This window comes from Rhyacophila brunnea, unplaced genomic scaffold (assembly GCF_057557595.1).
Source record: "Rhyacophila brunnea isolate RB1 unplaced genomic scaffold, BYU_Rbru_1.0 scaffold_10, whole genome shotgun sequence".
Lineage (NCBI taxonomy): Eukaryota > Metazoa > Arthropoda > Insecta > Trichoptera > Rhyacophilidae > Rhyacophila > Rhyacophila brunnea.
This window is the reverse complement of record NW_028232752.1, coordinates 35037304-35055633: the sequence shown is the minus strand read 5'-3', so window position 1 is coordinate 35055633 and position 18330 is coordinate 35037304. Positions and strand designations below refer to the sequence as shown.

The 18330-nt window shown below is 34.0% G+C and overlaps 1 protein-coding gene across 1 annotated transcript in view; it reads right to left on the bottom strand.

Moving 5' to 3' along the window:
- Positions 1–18330, bottom strand: part of Vps13 (vacuolar protein sorting 13C) — a 103012-nt gene that overhangs the window by 60598 nt on the left and 24084 nt on the right. The window contains exons 13-28 of the mRNA XM_085953718.1: positions 17984–18161; positions 17341–17534; positions 16539–16608; positions 15306–15453; positions 14359–14627; positions 13262–13399; positions 12365–12476; positions 11194–11429; positions 9091–9246; positions 7416–7655; positions 5897–6109; positions 5435–5728; positions 4466–4766; positions 4206–4378; positions 3433–3618; positions 544–772 (exon numbers count right to left, since the gene is read on the bottom strand). Coding sequence (XP_085809844.1) covers positions 544–772; positions 3433–3618; positions 4206–4378; positions 4466–4766; positions 5435–5728; positions 5897–6109; positions 7416–7655; positions 9091–9246; positions 11194–11429; positions 12365–12476; positions 13262–13399; positions 14359–14627; positions 15306–15453; positions 16539–16608; positions 17341–17534; positions 17984–18161 — 3137 coding nt within the window. The remainder of the gene's footprint in view (positions 1–543; positions 773–3432; positions 3619–4205; positions 4379–4465; positions 4767–5434; positions 5729–5896; positions 6110–7415; positions 7656–9090; positions 9247–11193; positions 11430–12364; positions 12477–13261; positions 13400–14358; positions 14628–15305; positions 15454–16538; positions 16609–17340; positions 17535–17983; positions 18162–18330) is intronic.

Genomic DNA, 18330 nt, shown 5'->3' with positions numbered 1-18330 from the left:
GCGAAACGAACATTTATTAGTAATAGTATCTATGATTCTAACCATAGAATCCGTAGAACCGAACCACAAATTGTGGTTTGAAACTTTGCATATTATCTTGCATCTCAATTTTCAATATGTAAAATTGACATATTTTCTCTCGTTCTCGCAGTAGCACGGCACATCGAGGTGCCGCTAACTTTGACAGGGATATCGGTTAACTTTCTTACGCAAATGACCGCGAGAATAGCAAATGTGTTAATTTTGATAATTTTATCATAATTAGCCGTTTTAACCTTTTAACACATACGTTTGGATACGTTAGAATAGCCCCGCATAACCATGCCAATTGTGGCGAAAGAGATTTATATGTCACTTTTGTGACCACGGTGGATTTGACACTCTTTTCCTCTGACCAGTGGAGTAGAGTGCTCGAATCCTACAGCAAAAATTATATTTATCAATCAGTATAGTATGTATAAATATGATTTTTGGTCCATCTAAAAAAGTGATATTATTAAAGCTGGTCTAACTGTTGTGATAAAATAATGACAATAATCTAACCTGGTGAAACGTTGAGCCTAAGGTCAGTGAGGGTGATGTCGATATGCCATGGTTTGACATCTGATGCTGTAGCATTCAAAGAGAGGTCGCATGGTTCAAGAACGGAATGTCTTCCACGCAGTACGGCACCCGTTCGGCCAAATTGACAAGTGAACAGTTGCAACTGTTCCACTGAACCTTGCATCACTTTCTGCTCTTCTGTCATTCGAAGTTTGAAAGTTATTTCATTCTGTAAAAGACAAGATATCACTGTAATTGAGTTGAGAGTTTTGTTTCTAATAAAGTGACCCAAGAATTGAAAAACTCATCTCTTGCAGGTAGAAAAGACTAGACTCTTCCGATACAGAGCCATTAGTGCGGATTGTCTATTAGTTATTACTATCGCATTATATAGTAACACCAAGGAACTTGCGGCAATTTATTTTATCAGAATCAGCTTAGCTCAAAAAAATTTGTTCAGTTTTAACAGTTTCAACAATTTTAGAATGAGGTATTCTTTTCATAATATTAAATTCACTGGAGAATCGGCAGATGCGGATCAAGATGCTGCAAAAGAATTTATTTCCTCATTATCCAAAATTATTGAAGATGGAGAATATTCCTCTAGCCAAAAATATTTAATGTAGATGAGACAGGTTTATTTTGGAAAAAATCCCTAGTCATACATTCTTATCTAAGGAAGAATCAGTTGCCCCTGGGCATAAACCTTCTAAAAACAAGACATTACTTCTTGGTGGAAACTTAGCTGGTGATTTAAAATTGATGCCAATGTTAATTTATCAGGCAGAAAATTCCAGAGCATTGAAAGGGAAAGATAAAGAATTGCTTCCAGTCATTTGGAAATCAAATAAAAACGCCTGGGTTACTGCGTTAATATTTAAAGATTGGTTCACTTTACATTTCGTGCCAGCAGTTAAGCAATATTGTAAAGTTAATAATTTACCATTTAAAATATTATTAATCTTAGACAATGCTCCAGGACACCCAAAATCTATACAGAATTTATGCCCGGAAATCAATGTTGTTTCTTCCTCCCAATACTACCTGCCTTATATGTACAGCCAATGGACCAAACGGCGATAGCTACGTTTAATGTTATGTTATAAAATTATTATTTATGTTATAAAATACTATATGAAGAAAAGAAAAAGAAGAGTGGCAAACAGTTAACTCTTGATAACTTTTTAACCCGGCCGCCGCGTAAGTTTCAATATGAAAGGGGCCCTCTCTGCGGTACCATTTTTCTAAATGCTATGCTTCGCTGTATTATGATAAATACGGCAATTAAAAATAGCTGGTATTACTGTTATCATGCCTAGATACATAAGGTTCGAAGTGCCACACTAAAAAATAGAATCGATTGTTGAATTTAGCTGTGTTTACTTGAATGAAATCGTCCATAGTCCCATGAACCGAAAAATTACGCAGCCATGTTTGTGACGTAAAAATGCGTCATTTTGATTGTGCGCCTATGAAAAGAAATAAATCACTGACACTAATTTTATTTTAGTCATGTTAGAAACACTTAAAAATGCCGTTAAAAATATTGAAAATAATACCTTTTATTGTGTCGCATATTATTACAAGTTGTATGGGTCGCGTAAAGTTGAGTCCACAGTGGTTGAAATATTGTAATAATTTCTTTTGTTCTTTTTTGAGTGTAATTTGGATTTTTACTAAATTAAACTTTTCAGTTTTATTGAGCATTGTGTTATGTTAGTGATTGTCGTTTTATGTTTTATAAAAAAAACAATATTTATTTTGTAAGATCTGCATAATTTAAAAAAATAAAAACATTTTTGCGTGAGGTTTTAAAATTTTATAAACATTAAATTGCATGCAAAGATAATATGTAATATAGTTGAAAAGTCAATATTCCATGATTTATATTTTATATTATGTTGTGTACCCGTGTGTGTGTTTTTTTTTTATACTTACGTTTATTTATACGTTTTATATATTCCTTCATAGTAATTCGTAATTTATTGGTAAAACTCGCAATCGTCCTAACTAAAATATAATGATATATTATATTTTTTCATTCCGTGTGGACGAATCTTTACCACATATTTACGAATTTCAATAATGAACTCGATTTATGACTTTCAAACAATTGGGGTGACACATGACCATGAGTAGTAAAAATAAATGACATAATCCAGAACACAAGTTCAAGTACATATTTAGAAATATTTCGACGACACATTATTGTTTTCGGTTCGGTTTTTTGGTTGTCTTTTATTCCCGCAAACATGGTGTTGTAAAGATCGCGGTGAATATTCAACTTTACAAGGTAAATCACTCGGCGCACACTCAACTCGAATGAAAATATTTTGTATACCTAGTGCGCAGGCGCTCTAAAATACCGCGTAGATTTGAACTGATGCAATCGTACCGGCGAATCTCAATAGATCGAGAGGGTTCGAAAGACCGATGATTATGAAATTAAAACAACATATTTTTGACAAAGTTATATAGGTGGAAGTAGGCGGATGGATCGGGCTATTTTTTAATAAAATTCTCAATGCCGCATGAAAAATATTTCTTGCGTTATCCACAGGTCAAGGTTTGCGTATCTGACTGCTATACGGTCACCCATGTGTTACGTAATAGCCGTATCCTACTGGAATACGGTCGCCGAGAAAGGGTTAAGGGAAACACCCGCAAACCCCACTTAAACATGTCTCTTAAACGCCTCTTAAACATCTTGTATTTACTTGATAAATAAATATTTTAAAATACACACAATTTTAATTTTTTTTACTTCCCTCTACTTTCGAACATTCAACATTCGCACAAATTTTCAGGAACCAATTATGTGTGAAAGTCGAGGTCTTCCTGTACTACGCTAAAGAGAGAGAGTAAATAAAATATTACATATTTGCTTACATTCAAAACAAGCGCTTGACAGTCTTTGATGTCCATGGACTCAACCAGTATAATGTCAGGTTTTTCCACCTTCAGATTGATGGTGAGCATTCCTTTCTTGTCAGCCGCCTGTCCTGGCTGCACTTTCACCATATCCTTACTCTTTTGACCTTCTATTGCGCTTATTTTAGAAACCTTCCGGGCCATCTGAAATTGCAATTTATTAAGTGATTATTAAGAAATCGGAGGAAACCAGGACCCGCCCCAAGTTGTCAGACTCCTGATGATGATTGAGAAGATTACACTAATAGTATTATTTCAATTCTTCATGGAAAAATATTACACATGAAAAAGTTACTTACCTACCATGTTCGCTCCTAATCACATGATATGAACCTCCATTACAATATAACACCACATTTTCTTGAAAATCAAAATACTGGGCTTTTGTGGTTTAAAGTCATGTAACATTTATTATAACAATAAAATAAATATGACATGATTTTAAGCGATTTTGTACTCAAATTCGTTTTTAGCTGTATGGCATATTTGTCAATTTTGAAACCATACATTTATTTATTAGTGGGTGGTATATTTACAGACATCAGTCATTTTTCGTGGTACACCCGTTGGGAAACTTTATTCTAAATGATCGTATCTAAATGAGTTGTAACCAAATCAATGAATAACAAACAAGGAAAATTAATCAATATTCAGGAGATTGCAGAAGTGTGAAAAAATTACACTACCAAAAGAATATGAGGAAAACAATATCGGTGCAATTATGAAATTACCGTGGTGCTTTCAACAGTTTTTCCATGAACAATTACTTCAGATCCATCAGCGAGCGCTGCGACCTCTTGCGAGGGAGGCGTCATCGCTGCCAAACCGCTCGTCACAAATTCCATTATCTTCATCATGAAGTCCATTGACAGGATTAAGTTGAAACTAAAGATGCGAACATCCACTGAAAATCCAATCATACCATAAGATTATTTTAAAACTTTTTATATTGTAAATATACAACTGACACGGAATATATGTAGTTACTTACTGAAAGTATCTGCTTGCTTTTGAGAAAAAGTAACATCGATCATGCTCCTCATTTTCTCAGGGGATTCGCTGGATCCCCGACTGGAATTGGGTTCGCATACCGACTCTGATCTCCTCTCCATAAAGCGGGTGATCTTGGCCTCTCGATTCGGCCTCGTATCATCCAACAAACAGTTGACCAGCAAAAGAGAAGTGTACATTGAATTGTCTGACAGCATTTTTCCTTTCACGGAGAGAAGGGATAAACTGAAACGAGCCAAGCCGACTTCGTCTGATGATCCGAGGGGTGATATGAGTATAGTCTGCAATTCAAAAAAACAATCCATAAAATATATGAAACAAAAAGCTTTCTTATCTGTGTCTCCTCTACAATACTTCTACATGAAATAATGCTCTTTGTCTGCTTCCAAAGATTTAGGCATTTTAATGTTAATAAAACTCAATGCTATATCGAACACACACCGAATTATGGGCACAAGGATTGTAGTACCGGGGAAAGTAAACGGAAGGGGGGGCAGGTTTTACCTCAAGAAACGACCGTGGTTTCATAAAAGACAATGTAATTTTGTAATTTTTGTAATAGGTATTGAACTTTTATGGAACTGTATACGGCGGAGCTACGGGATGCTGATTTGACCTGGAACGAAGCAACAAGACTGGCGAGCGACAGGGATTCTTGGAGGCGCCGCGTGGTGTCCATATGCTCCAATTAAGGGGCGGATATGGCTGAAGAAGATTGAACTTTTGATCAAACTCCTTGGTATAACCAAAGTATTGAAAATGACATTTTGACACTAACCATCTAAACTTATTTTTCCTGTCTATCACTGTTCTAAACAGGGTTGAAGTACTGAGCCAGTCCTTAAGATTTTTTAGCCAGGACATTCTTCTACTGTCTCTTAATCCCAGATGTCTTAATAAGTGATTATTTAACTACACATTATAAATAAACAAAAAAATGCATTCTCACATTCTCGGCTGGTTTAGTCATCATTTCAACTGTCAGACTGTCCATAGTGAAAGTGAATCTAATGACAGTCTTAGCGGGCGCTCCAGTTTCCACTTCCTTAGGTTTGTGCGCCTGGTGGACGGCCATATCGGTTTTCTTGAGGGAAACTGAGGTCTTTGAGTCTACACTGATGCTGCTCTTTAGGTGCGGAGGGGACGGTGCAGGGACGGGTGCTGCGGCTTGCTCTGAGCCCTCTGTCAGATTTTCCGATAGAACTTTCATCACCATCTTGAAGTCGTCATTTGCTATTTTTAACTGAAATGAGAAAACAGTTCAATTACATTTTGATATAATGGGACATGATAGATGAAAGTTATCCTGGAGAGAGCAAATGCCCACACAGAGTTGTGCAATTATGATGTACAGTGACAAACAGTGAATAATAATACACACATGGTACTGAAAAAAACATAATGGATTTACCTGGATTGCTTTTAGCCGACCTGACATATCAATATCAGGTATTTTGCTATACCAAGAAGACGAGAGATTTCTTTTGACAATCAGATTAAACGTCGTCGGTTGAAGGAGCATTTTTTCATTGCTAATATCATCAACATCCGCAATCAGCTTCACTCTTGACAGTTTCAAATTGTCCAAAGCCAAAGTCAGCTCATCAATGACAACAAGATTTTCCTGAAATATTTATATCATTACAAATCAGAATAAATGACATGCAAAATGATTTAATATTTCAATAATTCGTTCCAGAATCTTACTCCTAAAGTGAAACACTCAGTGAAAAACCCATATAAATTAATGTAAAATATGATAATGCGTTCCATGCCGAAAAAAAAGCTCAATTTTTTTTATTTGTAACGTTTATTCAAAGAAAATTACTTATTATTATTTATGAATTTATGACAATAACTAATTCTTTTTTACTGGAAAGCTGTCTAGACATTTTTTTTTGCCGAAGCTTCAAAATTTGGTGGAAATGTGACACAGCATTATCATTGAATAAATTTGTAGCGTGCATAACCACCGCCTTATTAGGGTGATGCTACTCAATATATGACGCAACAGTTTCCCATGCTTTCAGCATCTCTCTTATTGCGCCAGAAGATTGTTGCTTTGCTACCCCTCCTCCTTCTCCACTGACAAACTCTTCTCCACTACTTCTTGCTGTGAAACACGATTCAACTCCATAAGCTCTTCCGCGTCATTTGTTATGTGAAATTTCGCTCGTTAAGGGAGCCATTTTTTTACAATTTATTTTGTTCATTATGCGAATTGCTTGTTATGAGAGGCTCCACTGTATATCTCTTTTGAAAAGAATAATGACATAATATTGCAGCATATATTATGTTTACAATCTACAAAAATTTCAATGCAACATGTTGCAGTTTGTCAATTGAAATATGGCTTAGCAACCATAGCAGATATGTTTATAATACATTTGTCATTCTCCAAACCAAAATTTGTATTATTTTTGTAACTAACTTTGTGATGAATGGATTTAAAGTGAATTTTTATTATTTAAATTGGTGTTTACGTGGTATGTAGAACTCAATAGTTTTAGAACCAAGTTTTTTTGTTAATAATCGAGTTATTTATAACAGCTGTTTAGGGTTATGAAACCATCTCAGAAGGAAACTTAGGTAACTATTTTTTCGAAATAAAACACATATTATTAAAGTAAATAACTCCATTGTCAAAGAATTAACAAAAAAATTTTTGCTTTAAAACCATTATTCCAGTGAACTTTTGAATTTATATACATTTTATATATCGTTAGTATGTATGCATTCATTAATAGTACGTAATATCATATTACATATTATTATCTATTGAAGTCCATGAATAAGACTGTCCAGGTCTGCATTATTATTTTTGGTTACCCATCGTTTACCTCACTCAACAGGCACACTTTGTATATAGAAATGCTATTTACATAATTATTTCGAGATGAAAATACAGAACAAAATTTTGCAATACATACCTTTACATTGAGTTCAATAAACTTGTTTGTCAGAGTGATGTAACCGAAATCGACCATTACAGCAAAGAGGCTCTTAGAATTTTCGGGAGCAATAACGATAGGAGCTTTCAGCTGGACATGCATGGCAACCTTTGTCGCCTTCTCGTAAGCGTTCTGGACATTGGCCTTAGCAGATTCAGCCGCCATCGCTGAGGCATCTTTTATGGCCTGCTGTGCTACTTGGAAGTTGTTCAAGAAGTTCTGTGAAGAAGAACATTATGTGAATAATATAATTTGGAGATCTTTATTTCTAAAAGAAGGTTATATAAAAAGAATTCATATAATTAACACTTCAGAATTTTTTTCAGACAGCTATCAACATTTACAACTTTTTGCCAGATCTACCAATTTTTAACTGGCTTGCAAAAAATTCATCTAGCGTAATGTGATAAATCTAGTATTTGTTGACACTATGAATAGCTTAAAATTTTTCATAAAATGTTAGAATATTACATTAAATTTGCTTGAAAATCAATATTTTACCCACTTTATACATTTTAACAAAAAAAAATTACAAAGGATAAAAAAAATTATAAGCGATCATACGTTAATTTAAAAACGAAACTAATTCTTCAATCATTATTCTTATGGTGACAAGATTTACCATTTTTGCTGCCAAATTTATATTCTAACAAACTTGTTCAATCCTCTCGTAAAAAACCAAAATCTGTTAATACCACCTATTATTTTTAATTTATAAAATTGACACAGGTAATGTTACACCCCCACCCCCGTATAGTCCCCATTTGGGGATGTCTCTGTGGATCTAGAGAGGCCCGAATCATTATCGAGCCGACACATAGTAACGGTTGATTGCAAAAATAAATAAATAAATAATAAAACTGACAATGCTGTAATAGTGTAATATGTAATTTAACAAGAATGGCAATGCAGCTTTTTGCGCATTGCTTTCTGCGCCGGATCTTGGTGTGCATGCGCAGAAGAGGGAAGAAAGATTTTGACAGTAAAATTAAAAACATGTGTATTTCGATTGCCGCAAAAGATTGAAATTATATAAAATGTAGCCCCAAATATTCACGTAATAAGACTCGCCGTTTCCGACTACAACTCCGGTGTTTTATTTTGTTCACTCCGAAGACCTAATGACGGACGAAACACCATCATACTGAACGAGGAGATGAATGCTTCTCCTAGCTCACGACTTAGACGGAGATGTCAGTAATATCGTGGGTATTCTGCGAAAAAGCACTAAGTCAAAATTTTGCTGTTTTGACTTAATGATGAGGTAATCTTATTAAGAGTACGCTCTATAGTCTACAAAAACACACACAGTCATATCTATAAAACTGGCGAAGATATTTTATGTTATAAGTCAAAAAGACATACATCTATTCAGAGAAAAAGCACTAAATGGACTTAGTGCATTTGCTTCTCTCATTCTCAGGCTATATTCACAAAATTCTGCGTGCGAAACTGCACTAAGTCATACCCAAAGCAATATCACAGAAAGGAATTTGCCTTTTATATATATAAAAAAAGTTAAGACCGTCCAAACTTTCAAACTCGATTATCTCAAAACTAGTATTTTTGACTTAATGCTTATTCGCAGAATACCCACAAATTATACAGGTGTGATAAAAAAAATCTGATGGTGTTTGCAAAATATTTTCCTCACCAACATTGAGGAGACGAACCAGTTGAGGAAAACAATTCTGATACAGCTGATCTGAGCATCGATGGTCATATCGTTGCAGTCAACGTTGCTGTAGTGGTCCATATTGTATAGGACCAACTGCACTGTCAATGCATCTCCCCCCACAATTGATAATATCTAAAACAAACGAGTTATGATTTAGTTTCACATATTCTGGTAACATGTATTCAGTGGCGAAGGGTGACTTTTGGAAAGAGGTAAGCTGTGGAGATCAGAGAAAAAGAGCACACTTGTCAGGTAACTTACGGGAAATAAGAAGATAATACTTACGATATTACTTCTGATGAATAGGTGCACACTAATGACAACGACACACTGGTCATAGGTTTCACCGCTGAATTTGTCAAATTATTTAAATCACTTATGGCAGTAGAATTCCACGCATACTTTTCTTTACCAAACAATACGGATCGCCAACAAAAAAGTTTGTTTAATGTATAACTGCCAGTTAAAAACAAATATTTATCATATAAATTGTTGTGAAAACGTCTAGTTTTTTTGCTGTATTCAAATCTAAATGAACCCTTGGAAGGTCAAGCTTTGAAAATTTTTAATTTTTGAAGAAACGTCAATCTCGGGAATGATTTTTTTTAAATGCAATCGTTCGCACATTTTTTATCGGGACACTATACAATTTAATAAATACTTATATATTTATAGCACTGGCGAATGATTTTGGTACAATATGAGATAATTTATCCACATTCAAAACACAGTGACACACTGAATTTTGTATTATAAAATAAACCTTTATCACCGCTTTGAAATGTCAAAATGACATGAACTGTGAATAGCATGTTATGTTTGTCTATGACTGAAGTAACCTAAATAATAATCGCGAATTAATACAATATTTATTTTTAATAACAATTTATAAATTATATGTGATCGAACACAATAGTTATTATTTTTTTTAATCATCCTTATTATTTATTATTTACTTTTAAAGATAAGCATAGACAATAAACAAATCAACATAGCGCATAAGCTTGTCCTGTTTACGCTTCCGAGTCGGGAACAAAAACGCAGACATGCATGAAGTTGGCAACTGAATTGCGGTAGAAAATTCGGCTTGGATTATCGTTGAAATAATTCTAAAAATAGCACTCACGTTGTGACGTTCCGTCATTTATTTTTGATTCGAAACTTGACTAAATTAAATGCTCTACTTATAAATAACGGCGATAGATGACAATCAATATTTTTATTATAACCTACAATATAGATATTTATTTATTTAAATTAAATACTTGAAAATAGAATGTAAGCTTTAAATAATCGCTTAGTATGGAGCCTTCGCCACTGCATGTATTAGAATATGGCATATATCGGCAGTGTCTAGAAATTGCAAGAATTACTTAATTACGATAATTTATAATGAGTTTTAAGATGACAATCCACTGGTAACATACGCTACATGCATTTTTTATATTATTATTTGCTTTGAAACAAATAAAAAATATTGCAGGGTCCACTCAGAGTCAGTTACTTTAAATTAAGAATTATTGAAAATGTTGATCTAACTTATCTTAACTAGTAGTTTGAAACTCTATTAATGAACGAAAAATGTAATAATGAAGGTTTTTATCATGATTACTTAACAATGGTATTTGGTAAATTCTACAGACTTTGTTTCTATACACAAATCATAATTACAGTCAAACCCCGTTAATACGAACACAGTTAATTCGAAATTCGCTCTAAATCACAATATTCACTAAAATTCATAAAATCAATTTCTAATAATTTCCACTAAATTATTGAATGAATTATAATAGTCACCACTGATATTAATCTAAAAGAAATTCTATCGGAAATGGAAACAATGTTGGAAAATTGAAACAAAAAAAACTTCCTCATTCAAGATTTACTGTTTTTTTGCTATAAATTTTTCATAATTCAAAATTTTTGATCCTGTCGATTTCGAATTAACGGGGTTATACTGTATCTTGAAATATACTCATTTCTCAAATCTTACATTTCCATCAAATTTTACTTTGTATTAAACTTATCAACATTTAAATTTAACAACAAAAAATGCATATAAAGAAAAAAAAGTCATACTTTCTTATGTATAGTCGCCGGATTTTGATCGATGACCGTAATATCCTGAAGGGTAGCATTGACTTGCGTGTAGGAGCTCTTCATGATGAGGCCAGCCTTGAGTCCGGCCACAGCCATCATGGCGAGTGAGTGCTGTTCTGTGGCAATCTCCACTCGCACCTGTTCCATCTGCACCTGAACCTTCAGCCCAATGGCCTCCACCTGCCCCCCCTTCTTGCGCTTCGACACTGTCGACGCTGCAAACCACCAATCATTTTAATGACATTTAACATTACTTTTTATAAAGCAGAATTACCCAATTTAATTTACTAATATTTTGTACAATATAATAGAATCCTTCAAAGCATAGGATAAAAACAATAAATCTGGTTCAACATTTTTTCAATCAGTTCAAATTCTTCAAGAAAATTCGCAAGTGTTTGAAAAGAGTCTTATTTTTCTCCATAATTAAGATCCGAAATTGCAATTTACATGACAGAAAATATTTCATCTCTGGCATTAATTTTTTTTACATTTTTACAATCATTGTACAATTTAAGATAACCACAAATTGTTGCTAATCAAACTCTTTGATGCAAAAACATGCTAACAACTCTTGCCACAGTAAATTATTTATACTAACGAGGACTTTACCTCGTGATGCCACACTTCTGAATGCAAAATTAGGGCCGAGTGATGATTTCCCACATCTCTACATATAATTTGAAATATCATCACTGTAATGGTCGGCATTCTGGATAGCTTCGTCTAGCAGTTTTATGTATGACTGAATTATTTTTAATGGTTTTTATCGAAATCATATCAAACGAATACCAGCAACCCTCGTTGAACTCCATTTACTAAACGCTGTTGCAAACATATTATATTGTTTTGACCTTTTTTGATACCAAAAATGACCACCTAAAATATTATATTCACAGAACAAAGATAATCTAGATACATATTCAATTTTCCAGATTGTATAATATGAGTAATCTTTTACATTCATCTGATACTAAAGTGACAATTCTAAGTACATATAAAATTGTGAAAAGGCCAACTGACATAAACAGTGTCTGGATTTTCATTGCTCTGATAACGTCAATCAATTCATTCTGGATAACGAAATGTTTGCTATGACAAAAGTGTACGTTTATAATAATTGTTAATATAGAATAAGATGATAACTTACAAATTTTTGATGCCTTCGCTGCCGGCATTTCCTCGTCTTCGGGAATGGTGGAAAGAGGCGTTCCGGCAGAGCCGATACGATCTTTCTCACCTTGAACAGCACTCAGTCTTGCCTGAAAGCAAATATTAAGGAGTTGAATAATCTGCAGAAGAGTTATGAATGTTGTACACTGAAAATACATAATTTGAAAAAATCACAGAAATATACTTATTAAAAAAAATCTTGGAATAATTGGGATATAAATTAAGTCTTTCACTTGCCAGGTAAGGGCTCTGACCACCAAGCAACTGATCCAAATATCATCCCTGTAGATATTTCTTAAGGCTACACTTCAGTCTAAAAAGATCGTGGCTAGGCGATGCGCGGATTGTGCAAATGACGCGTGCCGAACGAAATATAATTTGTCATAAAAATCCAACATGCGTCCATTTAATGTTATGTTTATTGTTATATTACTAATAATAATAGTATATTCATTGACATGTTTTCTTTTTTAAGTACATACGTAAAGTTTTTTGGTCATCTTTAAACGATTTAAGAATATTTTCATCCGACGCCATGACACAACAAATCGACGTGCGGACACCTCGACTGTCGGTCTCCGATTGGCGGCTAGTGAGAAATTTCGTCGCACCTACTGTTGAAAATTATTTGCTGTTTCAATGAAGTACTCTCTTAATATTCTTAATGTTATGTAAAATATCTTATATAAAAAAATCACCATTTCCATGAGATTTATTTTCTACAGTGTGGGGAACTATTGACAGACTCAGGGTTCGAACCAGGAATCTGTCGGTCGTCAGCTGAACATGGTGGCGTCTGCTCCGTGTGTAGCAGTATTATTGCACAAAAGTAAATTTATTTTCCAGTAAGCGAAAGAAATAATTTGACCAATACCTGATACTGAGTAGCGACAGTCAACAATTCTCGTATGCCTTCCTGGTGAAGCAAAAGTTGAAGAATAGTGAAGTCCAATTCGATCAGTTGTTCCACAGAGCCGTGCTTGTTATGAAAGTCAGGGAATTTCTTGTCAACCTACAAACACAATGTCATTGACTGAGTTTGTAAGATAGATTACTAGTTGTATCAATTTAGGACAAATACTCTATAAAAGAATATGTACACAGTTGATTGTTGAGTCGGGATTTACCAGAGTCGCGTTAATTAACTGTGACAAAAATATAAGGGAAATGGAAAAAAAACAATAATCATAATCATCATTATGGCACAATGAAAAATATGAAAAACAGTACTTAATATGAAATAATGCTAAGTGATCCACTATTATTATTATATTTTACAGATGACTCAATTCCCGGTTGCATGATTGTAATCTGTAAATTTCAGCACATACAATGAAATTGAGTAATGTCCCCCCCTTTATAGTCCCTTCTACCATGGTAAACCATAGTCAAGACAATTATTGTATCTGCTGTTTTCAACATTTGGGTACAATAAAACAGTAAAAACTTAATTTGACAGACTTCATAAACAATATATGACGTATGATTAGCATCACAAAGTACTGTAAGGCATCATATTATGCCGTTATTGTCAACTATTATTAATAATTATTAATCAGCTCTGTTATCACATGGCGTGATTTTCCACAGCAGTTATAATGCGTAACTGCCTATGTTCTGAATTCTGTTCTGAAAAAAAAATCTGTTAATAATATGACCTCCACTATGTGCACGCCCATATTATAATCTTCTTAGGGTTGAACATGCTTAAAAAAAATTATCAACTTACATTACGTAAGGGCTTTTAAACTTTAACGGAGACCACGTCTGAATCAAGTTTGTACAGAAAAGTACAAAAAAAATACATCTTTTTCGTGATCCATATCGGCCAGTTTTGACAAATAAAGTCATTCCGAACTACCAAGTTGACACCATAACAATGGATAGATTTTGTAAAATATCAGTGCCATCACATCACAAAATTGATAACGTCATGTACTTAAAAATAAAAAATAAATAAAAACAACTCACATTGCAGTATCTGAGTGTAAAGAGATATTGCCTGACGTCTTCATCGCCGCGCGGAGTATTGACGAGTTGCAAAGGTTGGTCTTTGGTATTACGAAACAGCGTGAGGGAGGCGGCCCCCAAGCGAGCAGTGGCCTCCATGGTCAGCGTCCTCTGCACAGCCCACAACTCCAAACCGCTGAGGACAAAGGACACCAGCTTCTCTTGCTGTTGCGGTGCGCTGTCAGTCGGTGACTCCGTAGTGTTCTTACGCATTACCACCAGGACAAACTCTATCAGGATAAGTTATCATGTCAGAAAAAATAAACCAGGAATACTGTAATGAGCTAATATACCACATTCCATTTCAATTAAAGATCGACAGACACACAGGATTGAATAAAGTGAGTTGTGGAAATAGGTTAACGCACAAGACAGAACTGAGAAGAATGAAAAAGATTTCATATTACAATGTTTCCCAAACTTACAACATGCAGGTACCCCTTTAGATACATTGACTTTATTGGCGTACCCATAGAGTTAGAAATAAGATTAGAGAGAGGGTATTGTCCGACAATATGCAGTTATTTTCTATACCTGTTAATATTATGATTAAATTAATTTTAAAAAGTTCAGCCATGTACATCTTCAAATCTTTTGCGTACCTCCGAGGGTAGGTGCGCTAATACTATGGGAAACATTGTACAGTGTACTGAACAGATAGAGGCAGATGACAATTAAGACGGTGAGTATACTATTTCCAAATAACCATCATTGCTTCTGACCAACTGAAACTCTCAAGAAAATGCCCAGTAACTACCATCTAAATAAGCCTCGAGCTGATTTGTTGATAATTATGGAAATACTTTAGATTTCAATTCTTTTACATTATAGCAATACATATTAAAAGTTTTTTCATAACTAAAAATTATACCTAGTAACAAAGTGAAAAAATTATGAAAATAACAAACCATCCATAATGAAGTTAGCTTCAAGTTCTGTCAACTGCACAAAGTCTTCTAGCAAAGCTCGAGTTTTCTTCTCTGCTTGCCGCTTCTTATTTTCAACAGGATCAAAATACTTCAGCAGAGATAAACTGGACGACCTTGACTCAGCCGGCTATAAAAAAAAAGGAAATTGAAATATATCACTACAAAAAACAATACAATTTTTTAAATAATAGTATTAATCAGTGTGTAATTTGAATTGTCTTAAATAATAATATAACAAAAATTACATTTCAACAATGGAAAATCGTGAGAGAGAGAGAGAGAAAATGGATCTTTAAATAACAAATAAAATAAACCAAAATATTAAATTCGAAAGTCTTATTCAATAAACCGATATCCCAGATATGTATGTTGGGTTTATGTAAGAACACGTAAATAGAATTGGTTTACATGTTTGGTACCACACCATAAAAAGCAATTTCTACTTTTCGACATAGACAAACATAACTTTTAGACACATATTTGAATGAATTACAGTATTTTAAAGTCACTGTAACTTATAATTTGAAATCTAAAAATGCTATAGTACATCCGCTTAACAATGAAGATACACAAATCAAATTGTTTCTCATGTGGAGAAAAAAGGAGACGGTAATTTGTTTATTGTTATGGTCACTATCTCCAACAGGGTTTAAATCACCCCTGTTATTTTGGCTAGTCCCACTCGGGGCTACTCCCATTCTTTCTCGCTTCCTGCCTAAACTAACCAACCTTACTTATAATGTGGTACAATAAATTATAAAAATAAAGACCCGATGGCTGAGCGGTTACCGCGTCAGCTTGTCGTGGGTCCCGGATTCAAATCCCAGGTCTAGCAAATTGACATGCTATTTTTCAATGTGTGTTTAGACCAGAGTATGGACCCAACAGGTCGATCAAGTGGCTAACATTCATTTCTCATAAAAACAAAAATATGTTAATACAACCTCCACTCTGTGGAAAACACGATATGGATTTTTATTGTACCTAATTCATTGAGAACACTAAAAATACAAAATATAAGTTTACATATTGTTTACGCTCGCTTAAACGAGATCAATTGTCTATGCTCGTGGCAAAAAGTAAAGGTTGCTTCTTAGAGCTTGGGAACAGAACATAATATACCAAAATCCACATAAACATACATGAAAGATTATTTGGGAGCGCCAGAATAATTCTATCTAAAATAACAATGTAAGACAATATGCTATATACCTTGAGTGGGTACACTTGCTCGTCTTTGGGGAATGGAACACTAACGAGCACCTCCAGAAGTTTGATCAGCCTGTATTTTAACAAGAATAATTTATAAGACAATCTATATCATGTTCTTTGGTACTTTATATAAATAATTATGGAGCTTTTTACATTACAGTACACCCCATTAATTCAAACTGAAATCCGAAAAAAAATCGAATTACGAATTACAAATTTTATGGCTATTTTTTTTTGTAATTTTTATTGTTTATATTTCAGATACAATCTCTTTTTCAAAATCAAATCATGGTAACTATCATAATCAACAATCCCAACACTTTGTGTAAGTATCAAAATACAAATGTACTGTACGTTTTTTTAATAGCCTTAAACATATATGTATTAAAAAAAATCTTGGACCAAGTGGTTTTGAATACAAATATACATTATTAAATGCATTCATAGATGACATCAAGATTACTCTATACTTAGTTTTAACATCCTTGTACTTGTATATATTTTCATTGATGTTGGATTTTTTTTTTTTTTAAATATCCGCCTTGCTTTTTTACTACAAGGTGGAAGATGTTGTTGAATTAACCAGGGAATAGATATTCCCATCGACCCCCGTATTAACTAAACTAGTAAAAATTTGCGTGAATCATAGACAAATTGATAGCTCAATAGATGAGAGCACTCAACCGAACAGTGAAAGATATGAGTTCGAAACGAGTCAAACTTTTTTAACTGGATTTTTTTCTAATATGTATCTTTCTGAGGTTGTTCAAAATGATGTATTACCAATGTTGAATGTATTTACCTTTCCTCAGATGCATTAATAGCAATCTGTGTGAGGTGCGCCGAGACCTTCACTTTGGGCAACCTGGGATCGTCAATGATCAGACATTTGTCGATCTCAATTTTAAGAGTGGTCGGCTGCAGCAGATGAAGGGGTGTCACCTCACTTTCAATAATGCTGGTCTTCCAATCTTCTCCTTTACCAGCAATAACTACCTGTTTATAATATAAAATACAGTATCTAAAGAGATTGCACTACTATAATGCCTATATATATTGAGGCCGACATGTAAAAATGGAGTGTGTTGGCGCCAATGATGAACTGTAGTGTCTGCGATGAGCTGGATTTCATAAACTTATAAGGATCCAAAGACTCCACTACACTCCACTACATAGAATAAACACATCAGCATGATGTCATTAATAATATGAAAACAAACAATTTCTCAACTATAACTCCAATAAATTAAGAACCTAATAGATGTAGGAACAATATATTATTCTACAACCAACATGTGTTGCCTGCTTTTTCATAGCTCTGTACTTGACAGTAGCGAGAGATTGGGGAGGTATAAATATGTATGTGAAAACTCAGGAGGATTTTTAATTTTTCAAATCGGCACAAGTCTGCAGCCACGATTATATTATTTCATGAATCGTATTACCTGTATATCTGTCAATTTCAAAATGAACTTGTCGTAAGAGTGTAGGATAGCCTGTTTCAGAATTTCATCATCATCAGCGCCTTCCTTGAACAGTTGGTGAACGTCAAACGCTTTGTCTGAGCGAGGCGCCGACTTCACACTTACCGCGCCAAGGTTCACCACAACACATGATTCGTTCCTAAAAAATTCAATCAAAATAACACTCAATTATGACAGATTGCAACACTTCGAAAAATCGAAAAAGCCATACCTATTTTACAATAATTAATTATCTTAATATTCCTATTTATTAATTATTCATTTAACCATTGACAAAGTACCCATTAAATTATTTCAAGTTTATAATA